Genomic DNA, 26,284 nt, shown 5'->3' on the forward strand with positions numbered 1-26,284 from the left:
CCGAAAGAATGCCTCTTGGACTAACAGTCTTGGACTAACAGTGTATCAAACACTGGTTAGGCTTCTGCAAGAAACCCAAGTGGAAACTAGATCATCCTAATCCAAAGCAACCCAAACATTAGAATATGGGGGTTAAAGGAAATGCACATTTAAGGAAGAGTCCTGGATGTCTCCATCCTCCTGCCCCTTCTAGGCACAAACCACCAGTTCACATATTTGCTTCTTTACATGTACTAGATGATGAACCACCAGGTCATCAAAACCATCATAAAATACATTATGGTCGTCTACCACTACCGCTTGCAACTGGGGCATCTCTGTGTGGGCTACCAATATCGTCAAGTTATCATCAACCAAATTGAAAGGGTGTCTACCACTACTGCTTGCAACTGGGGCATCTCTGTGTGGGCTACCAATATCATCAAGTTATCATCAACCAAATTGAAAGGGTCCCAAGGCAAACCTTCCCCACATACATCATATGCGGCAAGAGCCTCCTCCTCTAGATCGTCCAGTAAATCTGCCATCAACTGTGGATAAGATGGAGACTCTGCAAAAGCTTGCTTCGTTGGATTGTGGCCATAGGATGGGAATCCTCATATACATGATCTTCATCTGCCACATGGGGACATTGTCCACCCAACAACACCTGCTCTAAGGCTAGGCCAAAACCTAATCTGGATTGATCATGTGGATGTTGGTATGTAGGAGGTACAAAGCCGGAACCTAGAAACCTTTCAGCCCAAGTGTTCATGACCTTTATTGCTCCACTTGGAGAGAACATGTGCCATACATCTGGTTCATCTCATGAGTATGGGTTGCTTCCGAAAGTGATACGACATCATCCTCATCCAGCAGAGGGACGGGCTGCTTATTCAAATTATGCCATGTACCATCACTAACATGGGGAATATAATCAATGTGCTGCTGATCACCACCATGCTCTTCAAGGACATTTTGGGAAGCCAAAATCTCCTCATTTGGATGGGCAATCACATCCATACTCACTACATTATTATGGCAACCATAGTGAGCATCCGGATCAGCATTCAGAAGCCTCAGAGTCACTCTCCAGAGACAACTGTTTGAACTATTGTCCTCATCCTTGAGGTTTGTAATTGCATGCTTGGTGACATCGGTGTTAATCCCATTTTGGATTAACAAATATGCTTCTCCATTTGAGGACATTAATAAGTGTCATGCAGAGGCACTATAAAAGTTATATATTATGAGATATTGGCCACCCAAGGCCTTAGTAAGTTTTGGGTGCCCAAGTGTGAATAAGGGCCAATTGTATATAAGACATTTTCTCATGATAGAAGGACACAATCCCCCTTTTTGCTATGAGAGCTCTTGCCTTGTGTGTGTGAGAGAGAGAGTGTGAGAGTGTACTCTAGTGCATGTTCCTTGTCTACGCACGTATTTGTAGAGGAGTGAGAGAGAGATTGCCTTGTGTTATGGTGCGAGTGACTCTACGGTGATAGTGTGGAGGTGGATTTTGGAGGATTGGAGCTTACGAAAGTGAGCTTGGGGGACCTCAAGTGATGTGAGCTCGAAGCATTGGTAAGTACCCAACAATGGTTGTTGTCTATTGAGTCTTTCAATGGTGAACATTTAGAGTTCTCTCTTGGTAGCCATTAACATTTTTGGCGCCACTACCAGGGAACACCATTGTTTCTTCCAACCTCTTTGAGCTTCAAATCCCACTATGCAAGATTCATGATTGCCTTTGCATTCAGAAAGTGCATTATGATGAGAATGAATGGATAAGGTTTGATTTGAAGTGAAGAGTTGTTAAAAATTGTTTGTTTTTGGTGTGGGAGAGTACTTGGGTTATCCTAGAGGAAAGTTGTATTGTTTTTTCTTTTAATTTTGATGTTTGTAGTATCACCAAACTTGCTACCGTGATGAACGAGCAGGTGTGATACTCTATTTTTTTTAAATTCATAAAAATTACAAAAATAAGGAGCCAATGGTTCTGCTTATAACTTGTATTACATTCCTTACTCCTAGTACAACCATTCTGGAACATTTGGATAGGTAGATTACACCTAAACTTTGTTCTGTCGATGCGGGGGCCAAACACGTGAAAGTGCAGAAAATAGTTTACGACGTGAACCATTTCCTGCTACCTCATGGTGTGAACTGCCTTCCGCCATCAGCGTCGTAATTTATTGGGATTACCTTGCTAAAAATAGGCCACCTTATCCTGACACCTCTAACACAATAGATCCTAAGGAATCTTATTTTGTAAATTAGTAAAAAAGTACTTCACGACACGAATCATCCATTGTTTCACGGTGTGAACCATTTCATACTTTACGACGTGAAACACTCCCTGTTTCACGACGTGAACCCTTGCTTACTACTTCATGATGTGAACTGTCTTCTGTGAATTCATGGCGTGAACTATAAGTGACGGATCTAGTTCATGACCCAAGGACTGTCAGGTCAAGGCTAGGAAAGTGCCTCTATTATGCAAATTGAGACCAACCAACTCAGATCAGGGCAACGTGAACCTGAAATTCTAAGTGACTATTAAACACGTGAAAGTGTAGAAAATTGCTCACAACGTGAACCATTTACGGTTTCACGGCATGAACGATTCCCTACTATCTCACGACGTGAACTGTAGTCTGCAGTTTCATGACCTAAAAATTTAGTTCGACAAAACCCTATGAAAATGGGTAGTGTTAATTAATCACTAATTAATGAGATTAATCCCCTATTTTGTGTGCAGAAAAAAGAGTATATAGGGAGGCCAGATCTAGTGCCTTAGAGTTCAAATGAGCTCAAATCCTTTCAAAGGCATCAATAGCAGTTAGTCTAGTAGAAAATCAGGGCCAAAAACATAAGATTTGACCAAATATTGAATGCTTAATCTCAGTTTTACCAAAGTCACTTGTAGATTTGATGCAGAGCTTGATGCCACTTCTTGTTGATAAATTTCTAAAATCTGAGATCATAGGCGTGTAGAGAACCCTTGAAAACCCCTGGGGCTGAGAGGAATCACATTGATTCCATTTGTGGAAGAGTAGATCTGTAGTTTGCTTCAAAAAACCGGTACCTCCAAATCGACACAAATTAGCAGCTTCTCCCGGTGATTCGATGCATTGATGCGATAGGCTGATGCGTGGGGGTTGTGCCTAGGTATGGCTAAGAGCATTTTAGCTAATGTAAAGGCTGGAGGGAGATCAAGCCCCTCCACCAACTAGGGGTGCAGAGGATTAGTTCAAAAAGATTAAAAATGAGGATTATCTCCTAATCATGATTAGCAAGATGATTAGGCTTAAAAATTAGCTGAATCCTAAGCTTGGCTCAAATACCATGTTAATTTTACAGTAATGTGATGAGCTATGGTGGATCAAATGCAAGGATCAACATGATTAGCAACAAGTAATTAAAAGGTGATTAGCATAATTAATCTAATAGCTTAATGTAGGCATGGATACTCAAAAACTAGCAAGTTATCATTAGGCCAATGCCTCAATTTATCGATTTTACATCCACAATATGCTAAGCATCTAATCCCACCGATTTCTCCTTGATTTGTGCCACCTCCCCTACATCTGGGGGGCACCTTTTCCTAGAATCTTTCCACACCCCTATATTCACTCATGCTACCCTTGATTCTCTCATCCAGTAGATTGTTGAGATATCGAGCTCATCTAGTGAGGTGGTGGACACTGATGACCTGCCTGGGGGATAGGCCCCACACTTACACCACTGGCATGGTTGGTGAGATCATGGGTGATATGCGGCCAGTGGGATGACACGCTGTGTGACAGCCATTCTAGAGACTGGCATAGTTATAGCACAAGCTCATTTAGTTAGGTTTACACTATAGAGAACCCTAGTATATATTTGGTTGAGTACCTTTTTATATTGTGTGTACTCTTATCTTTGTATATGGTGTGTTGAGTGTTGTGTGAAGAAGAAGAAGATTTTCAGCCTCTCACCTTGTGTGTTCTCTTTTAGGGTTTTGTGAGTGTGTGTGTGCTTCTTGCAAGAGCTCAAGCTCTCTTCTCCCCTGCATCTTTTCATTGTATCAGAGCCTGGTTCATGCTAAAGGCTGAGCTGCAAGCAAGAGAAGCACAGGAAGCGGTACGAGGGTAAGAGCTTCATCTACTCTTCCCTATTTGTGTTGGCGACTACATCCTTGTCAGGACCTCTACGGGAGGCACCGACAAACGATCTATGATTGAGGAGCTTTCTTCACAGGAGTAAAGCTATAGGGCATCTATACGGTTCTATCGGACAAAATTTTTCGGGCCGAAAATGCGTTTCGGGCGCATTAGGACCTCCGTTTTTCGGAAAGCAGGCGAGTTCGAGCACTGCGGGTAAGTCTTTAATTCTATGCAAAACTCTGTTTTAAGAATTGCAGGAAGACAGATTGGTTGTGCAGACATTGTGTGTGCTGCAAGGAGGTCAAACAGTTTCCATTGAGTGTATGTATGCACATTGAGGTCACTGGTTGTGACATTTGAGTGTAGTTACAGTACCGCTGCAGAAAATATAACAGTTTGTGACATTTGAGTGTAGTACAGTACCACTGCAAAAAATACAACAATTTGTGCAAGACAAACTAGAGTGCTATTTTTGGTAAATTTGTGTGTCTGGAAAGATGTCAAATGATGGTATAAACCAGATTGTTGTTGAGAAGCTTGACAAGAACAACTTCCATGCTTGGAGGTTTAGGTTGACAAATTTCCTAATGGGAAAGGGTTACTGGGACTACATAGAAGGTGAGCATGAAGAGGCACTGGAGATACCGAAGATTAATCCGACTACTGCAGATGTGAAAGAGTTCGAGGATTGGAACCAAGGAGCCAGACCATGATTGGGCACATACAGGATGCTAAGTCCCCCAAGGAGGTGTGGGACACCTTGGTAAAACTCTATGAAACGAATACCAAGGCACAAAAGATACAGTTGAAGAATGAACTTCATACTGTGGAGAAAAAGAGTATGTCTATGAAATGACTATGCATTGAAGATCAAGGGTATTGTGGAATCCCTTGCATCTATTGGTGTTTCAGTAGATGATGATGATAAGGTGGAAGTCTGTCTACGTGGTCTCGGGCCACAATACAAGGCGTTCAAGACGTCTATTCAAACTCGGGAAAACATTCCCAATTTCATAGATTTGGTGTCTATGTTGATTATAGAAGAGAAGAGCTTGGGTGAAAACCAACAGTCTTCACAAACCAAAAACAATTTAGAGCAACAGGCCTTCTACACAAGTTCAAGAAGAGGACGAGGTAGAGGAGGCTGTGGACGCGGCGGCCAAGGAGGTGGCCGAACAGGTAATCAAAATTATGGCCAGCAATAGCAACAACAATAGTCCCAAAATTCACAACAACAATAACACGCAAGTGGAAGAGGCCAATTCAGAGGCAGGGGGAGTCAAAGAGGTCGTGGAAATTGGCAAAGACAGTATAATGATACACGTGGATGCTTTTATTATGGTAAGCCTAGACATGTGCAGGCAGATTGTTATAAGAAGCAAGCTAACATGCAAAATAGGAAATTGCAGCAAAATAACTATGCATCCTCGAGCAGAAACAATGAGGATAATGAAAGGTTGTTTGTTATGCAGCATGTCGTTAATGCTATATCTGAAAATGTTGAAGCAGCACATAAAGATGATGAATGGTACGTTGATTTAGGTGCTTCGAACCACATGACAAGTCATGGGGAGTGGTTCAAGGAGATGAAAAACCTTGAAAGACCAGGTTTTGTGGAAACAGGGGATGACATTGCTCATCCAATTGCCCATGCTGGAGATGTGCCATTGTCTACGCAGGATGGCAAAGTGAAGTACCTTGCAGATGTACTTCATGTTTCGAACATAACAAAGAATTTGGTTTCAGTTGGCCAGATGATTGAGTAGGGTTTGCACGTTCGGTATAACCCTGATGGTTGTTATGTTGAAGACTTTAAAGACAAGTGCAGGTTGGTTGCAAAAGGCAACAGAGTGGGCAGAATGTTTACATTGAATGTAAACATGCCTGAAGTGAGTGCTGCGATGTTTGCAAATGGTTCAAAAATTGTTGTAGACACAGACATTTGGCATAAAAGAATTGGACATGTGAATGTGCAGAGAATGAAGTCTATGTAGACTAAAGGAATTGTGACAGGGCTGCCAAAGTTTAAAGTTGAAGGTATGCAAAAAATATGTGAAGCATGCTAATTTGGAAAGCAAACAAAGCATGTATTTCCACGTGACAAAAATGTGAGCAAAAATGCACTAGATGTTGTGCATTCAGATGTATGGGGTCCTACGAAGACCATGTCTATGGGAGGCTGCAGGTATTATGTGACATTTATTGATGACCACACAAGGAAAGTGTGGGTATACTTCATGAAGGAGAAGAGTGAGGTGTTCACTCATTTTCAAAATTTCAGAGTTATGGTTGAAAAGCAAACAAGGAAACATGTAAAGTGCCTAAGGTTAGATAGAGGGGGAGAGTACTTCTCCAATGAGTTCTCTGAATTTTTACAGAAGAATGGTATTCAGAGACAGTTTACATGCAGATACACTCCATAGCAAAATGGAGTTGCTGAGTGGAAAAATAGGCACATTGCTGAGATTGCGCGAGCATTGATGGGAGAGAAGAATATATGCCAGATAGCTATTGGGCTGAGGTTTTTTCTACAACAGTTTACATCATGAACAGGACTCCAACTGCAGCCATACATGATGTAACTCTAGAGGAGAGGTTTACTGCCAGAAAACCTGATTTGTCTCATCTGAAAGTCTTTGGGTGCATTGCATATGTGCATGTGCCAGATGAGCTGAGAACTAAGCTGGATCCAAAAGTTAAAAAATGTATGTTTATTGGGTATTCCCTTGAGCAAAAGGGATACATGTGTTATAACCCTGCTACATGTGAGTTGAGGGTAAGCAGGGATGTTGTTTTTGATGAGATGAGCAGCTGGTATGCTACTGAAAAAGAAGCTGTTGGGGCTGATGTGAGTGGAAATGTGCAAGTCAGCAATCACAGTCTTTGAGTGGACCAGGAGAGTCCTCATCTAGTGGTCCACTTGATAGACCATGGAGTGGCAGGCTGCGTCATAATACCAGTCTTGCAAATGTGATTATTACATCACATAAAGGCAAAGAGAAAGTGGTTGAGCCCCTTATTATTCCTTCTATTTCTGCAGGGCATTCTCATGTTGATGGAGAGTCTAGTGGCTCAGAGATGAGCCTTGATGAGGATGTTGGGATACTAACTATGAGAACACCTGGTGTAAAGAAGACTATGGAAGCCATGAATGCAAGGCTGAAAAGAGGAGAGTGAAGAATCCTATGCAGAGGTTTACCTATGATGGTTATGTGGCACATCACTATGCATACATGTGTAGGTTGTAGAGCCCACATGCATTGATGAGGTTGTTGGAAATGTGTGTTGGGAGAAAGCTATGGATGAGGATATGGATGCACTATATGGAAATGAGACTTGGGATTTAGTGCAATTGCTTGAAGGCAAGAAAGCCATTGGATGCATGCGGGTGTACAAAGTAAAACATAACAGTGATGGAAGCATAAGCAGGTACAAGGCTAGATTGGTAGCCAAAGGATATGCGCAGACATATGGCATTGATTATGAGGAAACTTTCAGCCTAGTTGCCAAGATGGAAACAGTGAGAGTTGTGATAGCAGGGGCTGCATCAAAGCAATGGTCTTTACATCATATGGATGTAAAGAATGCATTCTTGCATGGGGACTTGCAGGAAGAGGTGTATATGTTGCAGCCACCTGGTTATGAGGATGTGAGTCACCCTGAGCATGTTTGTAGGTTGAAGAAAGCCTTGTATGGCTTAAAACAAGCACCAAGAGCATGGTCTGACAAGATTTTTGAATATCTTGTCACTATTGGCTTTCATGTAGCCAATGCAGATTTCTCGCTGTATGTGAGACACAGTGATAGAGGGGTTGTGCTTGTTGTCATCTATGTAGATGACCTGATCATTACGGGGGACCATGATGCAGAGATCTTTAATGTAAAGATCTTGCTTAGATAGAAGTTTGAGATGAAGGATCTGGGGGAGCTCAGATATTTCTTGGGCATTGAGGTGATTAGGTCACCACATGGTATTGGATTACTGCAAAGACAGTATGGCTTGGACATGTTGTCCAAGTATGGTATGACAGGTTGTAAGCCTATCTCAGTGCCATTGGATCAGAATGGCAAGTTGAGTGCAGATTCAGGAGAGATTTTGGAGGATCCTACTATGTATAGGTGCATAGTAGGAAGCTTGATCTACATGACGATCACAAGGCCAAATTTGAGCTATGATGTTGGGTTTGTGAGTCAGTTTATGTAGGTTCCTCGGAAGCCACATTTGGATGCATTGAGACGCATACTGAGGTATGTGAGGTCTACTTTGCATTGTGGACTATTTTATGAAACTGGGACAGAGATATGTGTACATGGGTACACAGATGCTGATTGGGCTAGTAGTATCTCAGATAGAAGATCTACTAGTGGCTTCATGTTTTCTTTGGGGAGTGCTGCTGTGACTTGGAGCAGCAAGAAGCAGCCTACGGTTGCTCTATCCATTACAGAGGCCGAGTACAGAGGTGCTGCTATGGCAGCATGTGAGGTAGCTTGGTTGAGAAAGCTACTTGCAGATTTGGGTCTATCAGTTGGATAGACAAGTTGTCATTTTCTGTGACAACATTAGCAGTATACAATTGGCCAGGAACCCAGTTTTTCATGCTTGTACTACGAAGCATATAGAGGTCCACTACCATTTTGTCAGAGAGAAGGTTTTGGTAGGAGACGTTGGCCTTGTTTATGTCAGCACACAAGATCAGGTCGCTGACATCTTCACCAAAGCATTGGGTACAGAGAAGCTCCGTAGATTCAAGGCTTCGCTTGGTGTACATGAGATGGAGTTGAGCTCAAGGGGGAGTTTTGAGATATCGAGCTCATCTAGTGAGGTGGTGGACACTAATGACCCACCTGGGGGATAGGCCCCACACTTACACCACTCGCATGGTTGGTGAGATCATGGGTGATATGCGGCCAGTGGGATGACGGGCTGTGTGACAGCCATTCTAGAGACTGGCATAGCTATATCGCCAGCTCATTTAGTTGGGTTCACACTATAGAGAGCCCTAGTATGTATTTGGTTGAGTACCTTTTCATATTGTGTGTACTCTTATCTTTGTATATGGTGTGTTGAGTGTTGTGGGAAGAAGAAGATTTTCAGCCTCTCACCTTGTGTGTTCTCTTTTAGGGTTTTGTGAGTGTGTGTGTGCTTGCAAGAGCTCAAGCTCTCTTCTCCCTTGTATCTTTTCATAGATTCCTCTCACCTTTTCATTGCTACCCACTCAATTATTGACTCCCTTTTACGAGCTCTAGCTAAGGACTTGTTCCCGCACACACCCATTCACTTGCACATTTCAACAAATAAAAAAGCCCGCCCAATCACCCCCTAGTTCAGGAGAGGGCTAGTAAGAAATACAAGGTTCTTCAACTCCGTATACTTATCCATTGTTTTCTTCTATAGTTAGTAAAATACTAAACCCTTATCCAAGTGTTAATCCTACTAACAAATCTGAGGCTGATTGCATTTTCTCTCTTCTTCCTTCTATACCTATAGATTTTCCCACTAGCACTCTCGTCCCGAGGAGTTTCCACATCCCACCCGTCTCCACCAAGACCGCTTCAAGAGGTACGTCACATTCAACTAAGTTATGACCTTCAGCCGTTTGTTGTGACAACAATTTTCTCGAGTCCTTGTCACGTGTAGAGTATGAAGGGTTTATTAGGGCAGGCAACCCCTTATTGAAGCCAAATCTAATGTTCAAGGTGGTGATGCAAATCACACCGTTTGAACATACCGGAAGACTTGCTAGATGCTTATTCTACAATGACATCAAGATGACAACCTTATGTGACCTATCCTCTACGTGCACCAATGCCCGATTTTGGAGGAGCTATAATTACCGATGGTAGGAGAAGGTACCTTATGGGCAAATGTGGAAAAGCATACAAAGCTGGCAAACCCCCACTTTAGCAGACCTGCTCGAGATCAAAATTGTTATATTCATGATTAGTTATTGTTTCCCACAAGTGCCGCAAAGAAAATCCCATTCACACGAGGGGAGGTTACATGGCCATCATCATAGATCATATGAATCCCTGCCAACCCAAAAGGTTGATCCACACTATACATGCCTATCAAGCGGAGGCTGACCCCATTACAATTCCATGCTGCCTCATGTTTACTATAATTTTCGCAGTTTGCACCATCAACATTTCCAGATATTGCAAGTCAAATTCAAAAAATGCTCAACTGGATACGAGTTTGGAACCGTATTCCAGATCCAAATATCGTGGCAACAGTAAGATTTCTGAAGCTGATAGTGGTCCTAGTAGATCAACCTAAGGAATGATATGATGGATTTGCACAACTGAACAGCTCCACTTTGACATGAACGAAGGTCTTGATGAAAGAGACATGATGCTATATTATCATCGCCTAAGGTGTCTTCCAGGTTACATGCACATTACATTTGAAGATATGGTCAATACCGGGTTCTGGATGTCACACATAGCCTTTAGAAGAACCCTAAAAAAGCTTCAATCATGCCATAACTTTTACAAGCATACCAGGTCTTTCGTCCTAGGTAACAAGTTCTGATGATAGAACCTACATCACGTAGGGGGGATGTTAATCCCATTTTGGATTAGCAAATATGCTCCTCCATTTGAGAAGATTAATAAGTGTCATGAAAAGGCACTATAAAAGCTGTGAGATATTGGCCACCCAAGGACTTAGTTAGTAAGTTTTGGGCGCCCAAGTGTGAATAAGGGCCAATTGTATATAAGGCATTTTCTCATAATAGAAGGACACAATCTCCCTTTGTGCTATGAGAGCTCTTGTCTTGTCTTGAGAGAGAGAGAGTGTGTGTGTGTGAGAGAGAGAGAGAGAGTGTGTACTCTAGTGTATGTTCCTTCTCTATGCATGTATGTGTGGAGGAGTGAGAGAGAGATTGCCTTGTGTTGTGGTGCAAGCGACTCTACGGTGACAGCGTGGAGGTGGAGCTTGGAGGATTGGAGCTTCCAAAAGTGATCTTGGGGACCTCAAGGGACGTGAGCTCGAAGCATTGGTAAGTACCTAATGATGGTTCTTGTTAGAGTTCTCTCTTGGGAGGTGCGGTAGCCATTAACAATCAGACAAGAGGTGTTCTGTTGCAATTGTTGTCCAGTCCATATCCTGTAACAAGAAGTATCATCTTCAAGGGTGCTGGGAATGCCATTCCATGGCTGAGGCAACATCTTTGAGAAACTTTTTTAGCTCCTTTTTACTCTTCAAAAGGGTCGGTATTGCATGCATTCTTCTTCTTGAGCCATTGGTGATGCACAGTCACCCTCAAACTGCTCCAACAATGCATTCGGGCACACATGAGAGTTGTGACCTTGACTCCACATTGGCCACATAAATGGTATAAGAAGTCATTGGTTCCATGGCCATATTGGCTACACTTCTTGTAGGTCACACATTCACTAGACTCATGCTGCTTGCTACCACAATGCTTACATGCTCTCTGACCCATCAGCCAAGTCTATTCTGCTTTATAGTCCAGAACACATCACATCCTTTGCATTCAGATCAGATTGAATTGGGTTGTCCACCTTGATGTTAATGGATAACATACTTCCTAACACACACAAGAGAAAGAAGAAGAGAAAGGTGCATGTGTAAGGGTTGAATCCGGTGAATGGCACTTAGCCAACCCTATGAGGGTTAACTCCCCAATGTGAGGCTGCTAGGGCTCATTCCACACTCTCCTTGTGTCACCCAAAGAGAGATCCAAGCCTAGGTAATGAGAAAGAGGGGAAGAGCTATGGAGAGATCAATCTCTACATCATGCCAATCATATGCAAATGGGACATGGTAGATAGCAATGATATGGTAGAAGAGAAGAGAAGGGAGAGCACTACCATTCCTACTCACATACACCAACAATCTAAGCAAGCAAGACACAACACAAGCAAGCAAAGGAACCATAAACTCAAGAGAAGAGAAGAGAAGGGAGAGCACTACCATTCCTACTCACATACACCAAACAATCTAAGCAAGCAAGCCACAACACAAGCAAGCAAGGAACCATAAACGAGAGAGAGAGAGAGAGAGAGAGAGAGAGAGAGAGAGAGAGAGAGAAAAGGCAAGACTCAATTGAGACAAATGGGATTGTCCCTTTTCATATTTCATGAAATGTCTTATATACATGAGCTCATATTTACAATGTCCGGCTGCCCAATTACAAATGGGGGCCCAAAACTAGTCTTCCTGTTTAACTAGCTCTATGTACATCAATTTCTTATGAATAGCGTTACACAAGCTGTAAGCTTCGTCATCCCATGTCTCTTTTACAATAAGCGCTTATTAGTGCGGTTACAAAAAGATGAGTTACAAAAGGCATAGTAGCTGCGCGAAAGGTCATGTTAACCAAAGTGGTTAACATACCCCCCTCCTGATAGCAGGTCCGTCCTCGGAATTGATCGAAGAAGCTATCTGTAGTAGATGGAATAAGTGCAGACAAAGTCCCATCCTGAGGTAGTGTTAAAATTACAGCAATGTGATGAGCTATGGTGGTGGATCAAATGCTAGAATCAACATCATTAACAAAGAGATTAGATGATAATTAGTGAGAAATTAACTGATAGCTCAATGTAGGCATGGATAATAAAAAACCAGCAAATTCTCATTAGGCCAATGCCTCAATTTATAGAGTTTACATCCAAGCATCCAATCCCACTGATTTCTCCTTGATTCACTCCACCTCTTTTACTTGATTCTCTCCACCTCTCCCAGAATATCTCCACCCTACTAAATCTCCTCATGCTACCCTTTATTCTCTCCTAGTAGATACTTCTCACCTTTTCATAGGTTCTCTCACATTTACAGATTCTCTTTTATAGCCTCTAGCCAAGGGCTTGTTCCTACACACACCCTATTCACTTGTATATTTCAACAGTAGGAGCGGAAGGGGCACAATGTAAGACCTGATAGTTGGTCCAAAAGGTGGTCTCCAATCGAAAGTCTGGAGCCTCCAAGCTGGCATCCACATGATGCACTCGTAGTAGCCAAATAGTTGCTTGAGAGTTGGTTCTTTGTTGATGTCAAAGGCGAGGCCTTGGGCTCCTTCAAAGTAATGGTCCTAGGTGGGGAAGAAAGACTCTAGCAAAGTAATGGTCCTAGGTGGGGAAGAAAGACTCTAGCAAAGTAATGGTCCTAGGTGGGGAAGAAAGACTCTAGCAAAGTGATGAATGAGGTTGAAGAAGCATATAGTGGCGATCACTGTTGGGTCAGGGACCTCGTCGTAGCGGTGGATAAACTCGTGGAAACACTTGATGATCGATTCTTCAGTCATGGATGTTTCCCGGGGGCACGAACCATATAGGAAGTTGAATTGCAACTTCGGGTTCTTCTGTTGTTCTTTCTCATAGAACGTCTTCCCCAAGCCCACCGTCTTTGAATGGGAAGGTAATTGGGGTTGATCCTTAGTGCACGGGGCACGTTACAATAGACTTACCATAAGAAGGGCTTGCTGAGGAAGGGTCGTCACTCACCAGACCGGTTGCTCGCCCATGAGATTGAATGTTATGGGACGAGCAATAGTGGGTGGCCGGTGGTATCTGCCGCCGCGGGTTTGGGGTGGGTGGTCACGCCACCAGGTTTTGTGCTTCGCGTTGAGGTACAGGCAAAGAGAATGGATGTTGAGGCGGTCGATGATGTGGGTGATGGGGTGATTTTGGAGTTGTCGACCGTGCAGGATGGTGATGGCTTGCTCAAACTCTGTGCGGTCTAGAGGATCATACTAATTCTGTAAGGTTCCTCCTCAACCCTAAAAGATGTATAAGCTCTCTCTTCAGTCCCTTGTAATCATCCCCTATTTCAGAATAGTATTTTCCATTGTTTTTGGTCTAGAGGAGAGAGAAAATATTCTAAAGAAAGGTAATACAATTTTGAAATATTTTTGGATATAAAGTTATCCATTTTAAGATGAATTCTCATGAAACAGAAGTTTAAAAAGAGTTTTCTAATATGCATTGGAAATTAAATGAAATGTGCATTACACACCTTAGCCTAAGGGTCCACATTTTCAAAAAATTATGGATTAAGGTCCAAAGAGTGTTCTAAAGGGCCAATGGGGTTAATCCAAGTGTTGGGATGATAAAAATACAAGAATAAAAGAAAATCCCCCCAAAAAGGAGTAAATTCTCACATAAGATGAAGAGTTGACTAGTACTAGGGTTTATTAGTAAAAAAAAAGAATTTTGACACCTCAAGAAGGGGGGAGGGGGCTCATGAAGGAGGCACCTAAATCACATCATTAATTCCAATTTTTAATTCAAAAAAATGAGATATTTTCATCTCTCCTCTCTCCTCTTTCAAACTGGATCAAAAAGTGAGCCAAACTCGTCTAAAACTTGTCCAAAATGGATCAAACTGAAGCTGGAAGCCTCTAGATCCTAGTTGGACTTGATTGGTGGCCTCCCTCACCTATAAATAGACCCTCATTCCTTTGTATTTTCATCTTTGTGTATTTACATGCGAGTATAATCTCCAATTTAGTGTAATTTTATTATCCCTCTATTTTGCCTCTCCTTTGGGAAGCTTTGGAGCTTTACTAATCTTCATCCTCTCTTTGAGATTACCCTCTTCATCTTTGTGGCCAAGGTTTCTCTTGGGGGCTTCACTTCTTCTTAAACAATCAAACCAAAAACCAAGGGTAAGCCTTAAATCAATGGTGTTTTTCTCTTTTTGGAATGGTTATCTTCTTCCCAACCTCTCTAATGCTTGGGAAGCATTTTAATTAATGGTTTTTTTTCTTAAAACCAAGCCTTTTAGTGATTCATATTGTTTAAATGGATTAATGCTAATCTTTTATGCTTAAATATAATATTTTTGATTAGTAAATCTCTTTTTGTAAGAATACTCACCTTCATAGATTAATCCTTCTTGGAAGGATGGATCTTAGTATTAATCTCATTTTCTTAACCAAAACTCTAGGCTTAACAAGCTAGAGATAGAGATTAAGAATTTTTATGATTTTTATTCTAATTAAAATGAGGATTAATTCATTCAAGCTTGTTTTATGATTAGAAAATTCATAATTATTCATTTTAAGTTGAAAGAGAGTTTATGCTATCATTTTTGTAATTATTTTCATATGGAAATAATAATCGGATATTTTTAAAAATAAACAAGAGGTTTAAATGTACTTATGCTTAGGTATGCATAATGAATTTTTAGATTAAAAGAGGAAGTCCCACCATATTTTATAATTATGTGTAATTATTTAAAAATAGAATTTTGAGTATTCTCAGAAAATACAGTGAAGCTATGGTAAAATTTTACCATTAAAAAAATAAATTTAATTATATGCATAAATTTGATAATGCAAAAAAAGAAATTCTCATCATATTCTATGCATAAGAATTTTTATGCTAAAAGAAGGATTTTTGTTATATTTTTTGAAAATAATTTTATAGCATTTATGCATAAACGCTTAAACGGAGAAAAGAGAAATTTTTGTTATATTTATTTTTATATGTGCATGCATAAAAATTTAGATGCAAAAAGAGCATAAAAATTTAGATGCAAAAAGAGTAATTTTCACGATATTCTATGTACAAACATTTTAAATATTAAAAGAGGAATTTTCGTCATATTTCAAAATAGGTATATTCATGGCATGTATATACATGGATACTTTTAATTATTTATCAAAAGAGGAAATTTCATCATATTTTTAATTAGAAAAATGCATAAATTAATTTGGTATCAAAAAGAGAAAGTCTCGCCATATTCTGCATAGATAATTTAGGGCATGTGAATGCCTAGGTCCAAATGGAAAAAAAGAGAGAGAATATTTTTCTATGTGAATATTCTAAATAAATGATGTATGCATATTCACAAAAAGGATCATTGGAAAAAGAAATATCCTTGTTAAATTCCATTATTTACGAATAGAATTATTTAAAGTTCTATTATGCCCAAGAAAGAGTGAATTTTTATAATTTTGGATTTTTACCCTTATGATTAGAAATCACAGTTAATTTATAAGATAAATTAAGAAAAATCCTTAGGACATAAATCTAGGATTAAATCCGAGTAATTCAAGGCTAGACCATGACCACGTGAGAAAGGTGGATCAGTAAGATGCCTGCCCATCTCTTGAATTAGAAATTAAACCACGTCTTGTGACCATTCCCATTTCTTCAGTACGAGGAATGGATAACTGGCTGACTTAGAGAAGTCTTCCCTCTTACCAAAACCATCTAGAAATAGTTAGGAATTCGTTTGTAATTGATGGATGGATCACCGAGATACAAGATTTGTGATTTTCATTAAGAAAGTTTGGGTTTTGGGAAAAGGGTCTTGTGAAATCAACTCAATGGGAAATTCTTACTTGCATAGAAACTCTGTTTTTGTAAAGGATTGTCTTACACCAGAATGCTGGAGGAAGCATTTGGCTTATTGTTAAAAAAGGAGAGTTAACGTTGCAATAGCTGGCAGGGAGTCATCGAAGGACGTCTCGCGGCAATGCCTGCCAAGGTCTTGACCACCCTCAGTACGGTTGAAAATGGTGCGCTTCCGGTACGATGGGCGAGGGCCGACGAAGCGGTCCCTAAGTGAAGTACTAGGACACCTAAGCAGGATCCTAGAGGGTTCTGACCAGGTGATGCACGGGCTCCTGGGCTACTAGGACACCCATGCTTATGTCGAGGAAGATATTCATGGATTAGCAAGAGAATTATTTAAGTGAATTGTAAAACTATGAAATTGGATCTCGTTGGTTGACTAGCTGGTCTTCAACCAGAGAGTCCGGATGAGACTTGTTTGTAAAACAATGGAACTAGAACATTGAGAATCATGATGGAAACACTATGGTTTTATTGCAACTCTCTCTTAAAGATGGAATTGGAACATTGAGAATCATGATGGAAACACTATGGTTTTATTGCAACTCTCTCTTAAAGATGGTTTTATTGCAACTCTCTCTTAAAGATGGTTGAATATGAGAAAAGGCCATTTCATATTGGGTGCGTAAGTGGTGTGTCTGTTTAATATAATTGCATAAGTGCCGGCTAGGGGGCCTGGGAACTCTTTTCCCTGGTACCCGGGATAAACACAACCTAATTTTTGTAAAAAGGGATCCCACCAATACAGTGGTTGGGCGGTTGGCTAACCCATGGCGGTGGATTCCTATAACAAAATTCAGTTAGGTTTAAGTTACGATAGTTAAGTAAGTCCCAAGAAGATTCAGTTAGGTTGGCTAGATCGGTGGATTCCTATAACAAAATTCAGTTAGGTTTAAGTTACGATAGTTAAGTAAGTCCCATGAAGATTCTTGTTCTATGGGAAAGAATCAATGGATGTGCCTCACTTAAGGGAAGAAAAGCGATGATTTCTATGAACCAAGTACAAGTCCCTTCCTTGATTCGGCCATGTGACCTACAGGTTCGGTCGGAATAGAAAGGACAGTCAAGGCTCTTGACCCCGTTAGATAAATTTTAGTTAGAAGATTTTTCTGGTGGAATCGCCCGTGCCTTCTGGGCAAGGAAAGTTTTTCCGGTCTCGGTTTCGGCAGAAGAACCACCACTGGACTAGTCCCTTGCCCGGACATCCGTGGGCGAGGCCCCGAGTAGTGGGAAGCCCTGCCCCACGCGAGAGGTGGCTACTTTCACTACTAGCACTCTTAAGTCGACGTGCAGAGGAGGCAGGGGTCTCACAAATTCAAAGGGTTAAGCAGAGGATTGACTTCATGACGCTCAGATGGTGGTGGTGGCAGGATCTCTCCTTCTTCAAGTGGTGGGTTGTGGAGCTAGTGACGGGGGTGGAGGGGGTGTCGACGATGATGAAGGGCAGTGACGGGGGTGGGTTGTGGAGCATATGATGGGGGGGGAGGGGGTGTCAACAATGATGAAGGGCACGTGGCGAGGCCGATGTCAAGAAAAGGTGGCGGCCTGGCAGATGTGGAGGGTATCTCCCGGAATGTTGTGTGCATTTTTAAGTTGAGGGATAATAAATGTGGCGAGGGAAGTGTGGGTGATCAGGATGGAGTGGGAAAGTGAAGGGGGGAATAAGAAGGTGGTGCACAAAAAGAGGAAGTGTAGAAGAGCTTGAGGGGGGTGGGATTGTTCGGGGAAGATGAGCCTCATGGGGAAAATGAGCCTCATGGGGGAGGAGGGGGTGGTGGTGAAGAAGGTTGTGGGGGTGGAGGAGGCAAGCTGCCATCATCATTGTCATTCAGGGCAGGGCCCCCAGCTTTAGCGGCAATAGTTGACAGCGGGGCAGACTCGGCTTCCCTGTACTCCCATGGAAAGCCATTTTGTGTATCGTGAAACTGGCATATGCTAGTGGCCTTGATGACTTCGATCTGAATAAAGCAGCGATGGTAGAGGATAAGTAAGCCAAGCGTCGAGTAGGGTGGTAGGAGATCATGTAAGAGGGAGAGGTAAGCGTCATTGATGATGTGCCAACCTTCATGTGTAGAGGTACTTTAGCACTTGGCTAGAGATAAGGGGGAGTTATGGGTAGGGGCATACGCCATCTGGTAAAGATAGATCAAGGAGATCGACGGGGTGGGCAAGGAAGCCATAGCAGAGGAGAATGCTCCAGCCTCTAAGTAGGGCTTGAAGAGGGTGCAAGGGGAGTTAAAAAAAATCATGGAAGCACCTAGAAGAAGAAGTTTGCGATTAGGGTTAGAGTGTTGATAGGGAGTTTGGTTAGAGCATAGGTGTGTTGGTGGTGGGCAAGTGGCTCATCTACATGGATGTTATGCTGCAAAAGGTTAAGTCTAATGCTTTGGAATTGAAGATCAAGGAGTTGGAAAGGGGTTTGTGGGGAGAAAGCCAAAATTGGGAGCTTGGTGGTGGTCCATGAGCGCGTTCACCTTGTGGTTGAGTGTGCTAGAGGAAAGAGCCGATGGAGTGGATGGAGGCTTGTTATATGTACATTATGTGTGCTATGTTATATGCACATTATGTGTGCATATACTAGGAGGCTAACCCACATTAGGCTTGTGAGCATGGGAGCATGGGAACAAGCTCTAGTGGAGCATGGGTTAGGACTAACCTTAAGGGTTAACGTTAGGGTCAGGCATCCAAGGGTTACACATGGGAAATGGAGAGTCAAGAGTCACTTGAGGCCCTCCTATATAATAGGGGCATGGGGTACACTCAAGGTGGTCTTGGAGGCTTGGGCTTGTGAGGCTAAGGCTATGTTATGCTCTCTTGTGTAGAGGGTCAAATCTACTCACCTACCATTTCACACTATAGCTTCATGCTATTGGATTGGAGATATACCTCTTGATGGTATGGGACATCAAGGTAGAGGTATGATGTATTTCATTATATTTCATGTGTGCATCCCTTGGGCTTGGGGGTGGTTGGGTGGTTGAGTTTATGCCTGATTTATGCATGTTTATGCATAACAATTATCTAGAGAGATCTTAGGGTTTTAACAATGGTATCAGAGCAATCTCTAATTAATTGTTGTTGATTTTTTTTGAAGTAAATTTTAATATTTACTAATAAAAATGTTATTTTTTTGATTTGTGTTGATTATTTGCACGTGGATCGTTGATATGGCGATTGAAACGCGTGTTACTACTATTCAATGGACGAATCGACGTTGCGGGGGAATTTCGTGAGTTTAATGCTATTTTTTCCTATTTTTTATGGTTTGAAATAAGCATTAATGAAAATTTTTATGAAAATACCACATATTGTATCGTGGATATTTTTGGTAGAATGGATTCCCTAAATTTCTAGAATTTTTAAGAATTTTTTCCTAAAATTTTAGAAATTGTTTGAGCATTTTTATAGTTACAAATGTATTTTTTATACATTTTTGCGAGTTTTTCTGCGGGTATGCGATCAAATTTTTGTCAATTTTCTGCTGAAATGTAGTAGGGGACAGCATGTTGATGCATGAAATGCTCTCCCATGTGTGAGGGACTCTCTCCGCCTCTCAATTCTAATTTTCCTATGTGAGTTTCTCTTAAAAGGGATTTTTTAATTAAACATTAATCATAATTAATGTTAATTATGATTAAGTAAAGTTTAATTACAAACTTTAATCAAAAGATTAAAGTTAATCTCTCTGTTAACAAAGAGAGAAGAAGGGGGAATGGAGTGGAGAAGATGGAGGAGAGAAGGAGTGGAGATGGAGAGGGAAGTTGATAGTCTCTCTCTCTCAGACTTTTCGCGCACGCCGGGGGGGGGGGGGGGGGGGGGGGGGGGGGGGGGGGGGCGATCGCTACAGGCGGTCGGCAAAAATCACCCCCCCCCAAAAAATCAGATTTATAAGGTTTTAGAGAAAACCTTATAAGGTTTTAGAGAAAACCTTAGTTAAAAAAGTTTTTTTTTAAAAACTTTAAAAAATATATAAAACAAGAGTTTTTTTTTAAAAAATTCCAAAAAAGGGCATTTCAAAAAAGCTTGGAGAAAAAGCCTAAAAAAGAGAGGAAAATTCGAATTTTGAAAAAAAAAATCTCTGAAAATTTCTAGAATTTATTTTCTTGAAAACTCTTGGCTTTCCACTTTCCCGAAACCTTTTGGCTTTTCGAATTCCGGAAAAAATTTTGACCTTCTGTATTCCAGAAACTTTTAATCTTTCACATTCCGATTTTTTTTGTCTTTTCATTTTCTTGAAACTTTTGGCTTTCTGCATTCAAGGAAAACCATTGGAATTTCGAATTTTTTTGACCGTTCATATTCTAAATGCGTTCGAGGAAAATTAAAAATTTTAAAAAATTCTTGAAAATTAGTAGAAAATTAGACAAAGGTTATTTTAAATTTTGAAAAAATGTGGGGTTGGTGTTTGGCATGTGCTGTGTCCATTCGGGCGCCCGTGACCATTCGAATTCCTTTAAAAATATATTTTTTGACCCAGAAAATTAGAAAATCCATTAAAATTATAAATTTTCAGTGGATTTGAGAATTGTCAGGCGGAATTGGAAATTTCGTGAACAATGGGATTTCTCAAGAAAAATTAGAAATTTTCTAGAAATTATTTTTAGAAAACCTAGAAATTGATATTTTTAAAATATCAATGGTATTTTAGCAAATCTATTTGCTAAAAATTTTCTGGAAAAATAAAGGTTTGGAATGCCATAAGATAGGTTTGGTGGAATTCAAAATTATTGTATTTCGAGGCCCTATTAAATTAGGGAAAATTAGGAAAAAATCATGATAATTCTTTTTCTCGAGAATCTAATATTTTTGAGGGTTATTTAATGTTAAAGTACGTTTTCTCGTACTGACATTAGATAGATGCGGGTTATTTGTATATTATTAATACGATTATACCTCGTATTAGTAGATATTTCTGTTTGGATTAATTTTAAATGATGTTTTCATGATTTTTTGCCATTGTTTAGCCATTCTTTTTGGACATGTTCCATACATTTGATGGCTATAATGGTAGATGAAGATATGAGATCACTAAGAAAGAATTGGGCATTTCATAAAATGTGCAAAAAAGTTAATGGTAGATGAAGATATGAGATCACTAGGCAAGAATTGGAAGCCATCTCATAAAACATGCAAATCATTAAAGTGAAACAAGCTAGAAGGTGATGTGTAAGAAACTAAACTTGCTTGCTTATTTTTCTTCATAAACTCTAAAGCCTTAAGAAATGGCACCTAGATCCTAGATTTAATGCCTTGAATTATTCTTAGGTGACATTATAATTTTTATCTTGTTAGGTGAAGCTAGAGTCATGTGAGACGAGAAGGTGTATTAAGTGCTGATATTTAAAGCCATAGTTCAAATTTTAGTCTTTTGGAAAATTTTGAGTAGAGACCAACTAATTTATGCTCTCGAGTTAATAAATGCTACATGAAAAGATGTAAAGTTGGTGTACTCATCTACCCTTGATTTATCTTAAAGTTAATACATGAGACATTTTAGCATGTCTTAGTGTCCATCATGCCATCTTGATTTCTATACATATTGCAAATGCATGTGTAAACACTCAAGGTATCTCATGACTTTTTGTTCTCTCTTAGCATGGATGTCGTCTTACATGTGGCAAGTTGCTACAAAAAATACTTATGTTCCATTTTCACTTCATTGGTTTGCTTGTAAAGGACATCTATCAATGTAAGGAAAACGGAAGAAAGAGCCAAATCATTAGGTGCCCATTACATCAATCCAACATTTTATTTCAAACCATTGTGCATCTTCATGGCCTCATCATTGTAAGGAAAACGGAAGAAAGAGCCAAATCATTAGGTGCCCATTACATCAATCCAACATTTTATTTCAAACCATCGTGCATCTTCATGGCCTCATCATTGTCAAAAGTTAAAATCATTATAGATCTAAAGCTCCATCCATCTTGTTTCTTTCAACACATCTAAGACCACCTTTACCTTTGTATACAAATAAAGCAAAAAAAGAGGAGCACATTTTCCTTTTGTTAACTTAGAGTCTATTAAAAAAAAATAAAAGAAAAGCAAAAAAATCAAAAGGTTGATATTGATTGAGTATATGAAAAGCTTGGTTCAACATTAAAAACTACAGGTTGATATTGATTGAGTATATCAAAAGGTTGATATTGATTGAGTATATGAAAAGCTTGGTTCAACATTAAAAACTACAGGTTGTAGTCTTAGGTTGGCTTCTCAAGGGGGTGGACTTCATAGGAGGAGCCTAAAGGGAATGAGGGTGAACTTCATAGGGAAGCCTAAAAGGAATGAGGGTGAACTTCACATTTAGCCCTTCCCTGGGATGACTCCAGGGCAACAACAAGAGGAGGAGGAAGCTAGTACCTCCACTCATTCCAACGCACCATGTCAAACGAGGACGAGGTTGGGGTGGAGATATAGGGGGTGTGCCCCGGAGCCTTCCATAACCTCATCTCGTCCACCCGATAAGGGGGGCCAAGGAGGTAGAAGTGTGGACACACGCTGCCCTCTGAGTAGTCGTTTACTTCCAATCCATGAGAAACACATGGCAACGTTTTGGTCAAGTCAAAGTTTGGTTGGCTGGTTCGCGGCAGAATCTCAATTAAAAAAAGGGATATGTGGGCAAACTCCCATATGATGATATGACCAAACGAGCAATTATACCCCCAAAGTTGAAATTTTGCGTTCAGCTTGACTTCTGAATCAAACGAGCCTGTGAAGGCGATACTACCCCCGGGAGCTCCCCATGAATAAAGCAAAAGGAGAAGCAAGCTTTGAATCACAATTCACTCTAGCACAGGACCCTAATTTCCCACTTTAGAGCCTTTAATTATGCGTAGCACCTGCTGCCCTTTCTCTGTACAGCGACCTAGACCATCACCTGGGCACCTTGATTAGTGAGTAACAGTTGTACCTGATTCTCTTAGCTCATGTTAACTTTATCAGGTGAGTGCCAGGCTGCGTTTGAGCAAAGGTCCTCAACTATCTAGGCTGTATTCCAGCATTTCCTCACACTCATCAACTATTAAAAAGCAAGCTGCTAGCAGCTTATACCATGGGAAAGAATCAGTTGGAGGTCCTTACAGCCTTAGACAAGGCTAAGACCCAATGGTACCACTTCACAGCCATTATTATTGCAGGCATGGGCTTCTTCACGGATGCCTATGATCTCTTTTGCATATCTACAGTGACCAAGCTATTGGGCAGGCTCTATTACTATGACCCCTCCACTGGGAAGCCTGGGATTTTGCCGCCTGGTGCGAGCTCGGCCGTCACAGGGGTGGCCTTGGTGGGAACCCTAGTAGGGCAGCTCTTCTTTGGGTGGCTGGGGGATAAGCTTGGGAGAAAGAAGGTTTATGGGATAACTTTGATGCTAATGGTGGTTAGCTCAGTGGCGTCAGGGTTGTCTTTTGGGAGCACGGCCAAATCTGTGATTGCCACCTTGTGTTTTTTTAGGTTTTGGCTAGGAATTTGGCATTGGCGGCGATTATCCTTTATCAGCTACTATCATGTCGGAGTATGCTAATACTCGCACAAGGGGGGCCTTCATTGCGGCTGTGTTTGCTATGCAAGGGTTTGGGATTCTGACCGGAGCTGCTGTGGCCATCATTGTATCGGCAGCTTTCAAGCACGAGTATCCGAGGCCTTCTTTTTCTGAGGACCACATAGCTTCCACACCACCGCAAGCCGACTTCGTCTGGAGGATAATCTTTATGTTGGGGGCGGTTCCTGCGGCTTTGACATACTACTGGCGTATGAGGATGCCGGAGACGGCTCGCTACACTGCCTTGGTGGAGGGCAACACGAAGCGTGCTGCACAAGATATGGCCACCGTACTCAACATGGAATTTGAGCAAGAAGGAAGTGCTGCAACAAGCCCTAACAAGGAACTCTATGGGTTATTCACAAAGAGATTCTTGAAGAAGCATGGCGTCCACCTGCTGGGCACCACCACTTGCTGGTTCTTCCTAGATATAGCCTTCTACAGCGGCAATTTCTTCCAGAAGGACGTTCTAACAGGGATTAACTGGCTGCCGTCCCCCTCCTCCATGTCCGCCATAGAAGAAGTTTACCGAATCTCTAGAGGTCAAGCACTGATAGCCCTCTGCTCCACTGTGCCCGGATACTGGGTTACAGTCTTCACCGTAGATATACTTGGCCGCTTCGTTATACAGCTTCAAGGCTTCTTCTTCATGACGGCCTTCATGCTCGCCGTAGCCATACCTTACAAGCACTGGGCCTCTTCCGACCATAATGCCTTCTTAGCCCTCTACGCTTTCACCTTCTTCTTCTCCAACTTCGGCCCCAACAGCACCACCTTTATAGTGCCGGCCGAGCTCTTCCCGGCGAGGCTCCGTTCGACTTGTCACGGCATCTCGGCCGCTGCCGGCAAGGCCGGTGCCATTCTGGGCGCCTTTGGATTTCAATACGCTTGGGAGGATCCTGATAGCAAGAAGGATGACTCTGGCTATGGCCCCGGTATCGGCCCCCAGAAAACTCTCATCCTGGTCGCCGCCTGCAACGCCGCCGGTTTTCTCTTCACTTTCCTCGTGCCGGAAACGAATGGCCGGTCCTTGGAGGAGATCACCGGCGAGAATGAGGACGATGACGATACCGGGAAAGAAGCTGAGAAGCCAACTACTGGTGTAAATGGCGCCTAGTTCATTTTATTTGTCTAGTGTGTAAAGACAATATTACTAAGTGTTCTCCATGCTTTTTCGTCCTGCTAGGTCTAGTCTTCGAATCGCATTACGCTTTTTGGTCCTGCTAGGACTATTGTTACATTTCCACCTTTTTTTGGGGGTTCATGCTCTTCTAGCTTGAAATTCTCATGTAGTCTGTTGGTCCTCATGTATGCAACACACTGTATAGAGGGTGCATTTTGTGAGTCCAAAGTTCTTTGTGAGTGCAAAGCTCTTTGGGTCAACAATCTTGTGATCCAACAATGATGAAAATTATCTTTAAAAATATTGAATCATTAATAAATGAAAATTTGACACAATTGGTAGAGAAAAAATCTTGAGAGATTCGAACGTCTAATAATAATTGTATTTTATTGAATCTTTTTAGTGTCATTGGGCCAACGGTCATGTGGATAGTTAATTTCGAAGCATTCGCTTTATGCCAAAGAGAATAAATGTGAATTCTTCGTAAAAGAAATCCAATACTTAGGCCACATAATCTCGAAAGATGGCATTCGTATGGATCCAACGAAAGTTGAAGCCGTATTGAAATGGCCACATCCCACAAACTTAAAAGAATTACAATTTTTTCTTGGTTTGTCTGGATTTTGTCTGGATTCTATAGAAAAGATGTTCGAGATTATGGCAAGATAGTTGTTCCGATGACGGATCAACTTAAAGGAAAGGGAAAGACTTTCGTTTGGGGGGATTCCCAGCAAAGAAGTTTTGAAAAACTTAAGGTAGCTATAGCTACAGCTCCCATTCTTCAAGTTCTCGATATGAAGCAACCCTTTGTGATAGAGAGGGATGCTAGTAATGATGCAGTAGGAGCAATCCTCTTACAAGGGGGGAAACCTATTGCATTTGAAAGTAAAAAGTTGGATAGATCTCAACAAAATGATTCAGCTTATGAAAGGGAGTTATATGCTATAATTTATTCCTTGAAGAAGTGGAGGCATTATTTATATGGTGCCAGATTTGAGATAATCTTTGATCACGAGAGTATCAAATGGCTTTCTAGTCAAAAAGAGTTGAGAGGATGCAAAGCTCAATGGAAAAAATTTCTCCAAGAGTTTGACTGTCAACTGAGATATAAAAAACGACGTTACAATGTGGTATAGCTGATTCATTGAGTCACATGCTCATGGTTAA

General features: G+C 41.2%; 1 protein-coding gene across 1 annotated transcript; it reads left to right on the top strand.

Moving 5' to 3' along the window:
• Positions 1-23,091: 23,091 nt before the first annotated feature.
• Positions 23,092-25,436, top strand: LOC147617405 (putative inorganic phosphate transporter 1-4). Its single transcript, XM_086775659.1, has one exon. It carries the CDS (start codon positions 23,960-23,962, stop codon positions 25,109-25,111), a length of 1,152 nt encoding a protein of 383 aa, XP_086631785.1. The 5' UTR covers positions 23,092-23,959; the 3' UTR covers positions 25,112-25,436.
• The last annotated feature ends 848 nt before the right edge of the window (positions 25,437-26,284 follow it).

This window comes from Cibotium barometz, chromosome 36, assembly GCF_041138505.1.
Source record: "Cibotium barometz isolate CiBa-2024 chromosome 36, ASM4113850v1, whole genome shotgun sequence".
Lineage (NCBI taxonomy): Eukaryota > Viridiplantae > Streptophyta > Polypodiopsida > Cyatheales > Cibotiaceae > Cibotium > Cibotium barometz.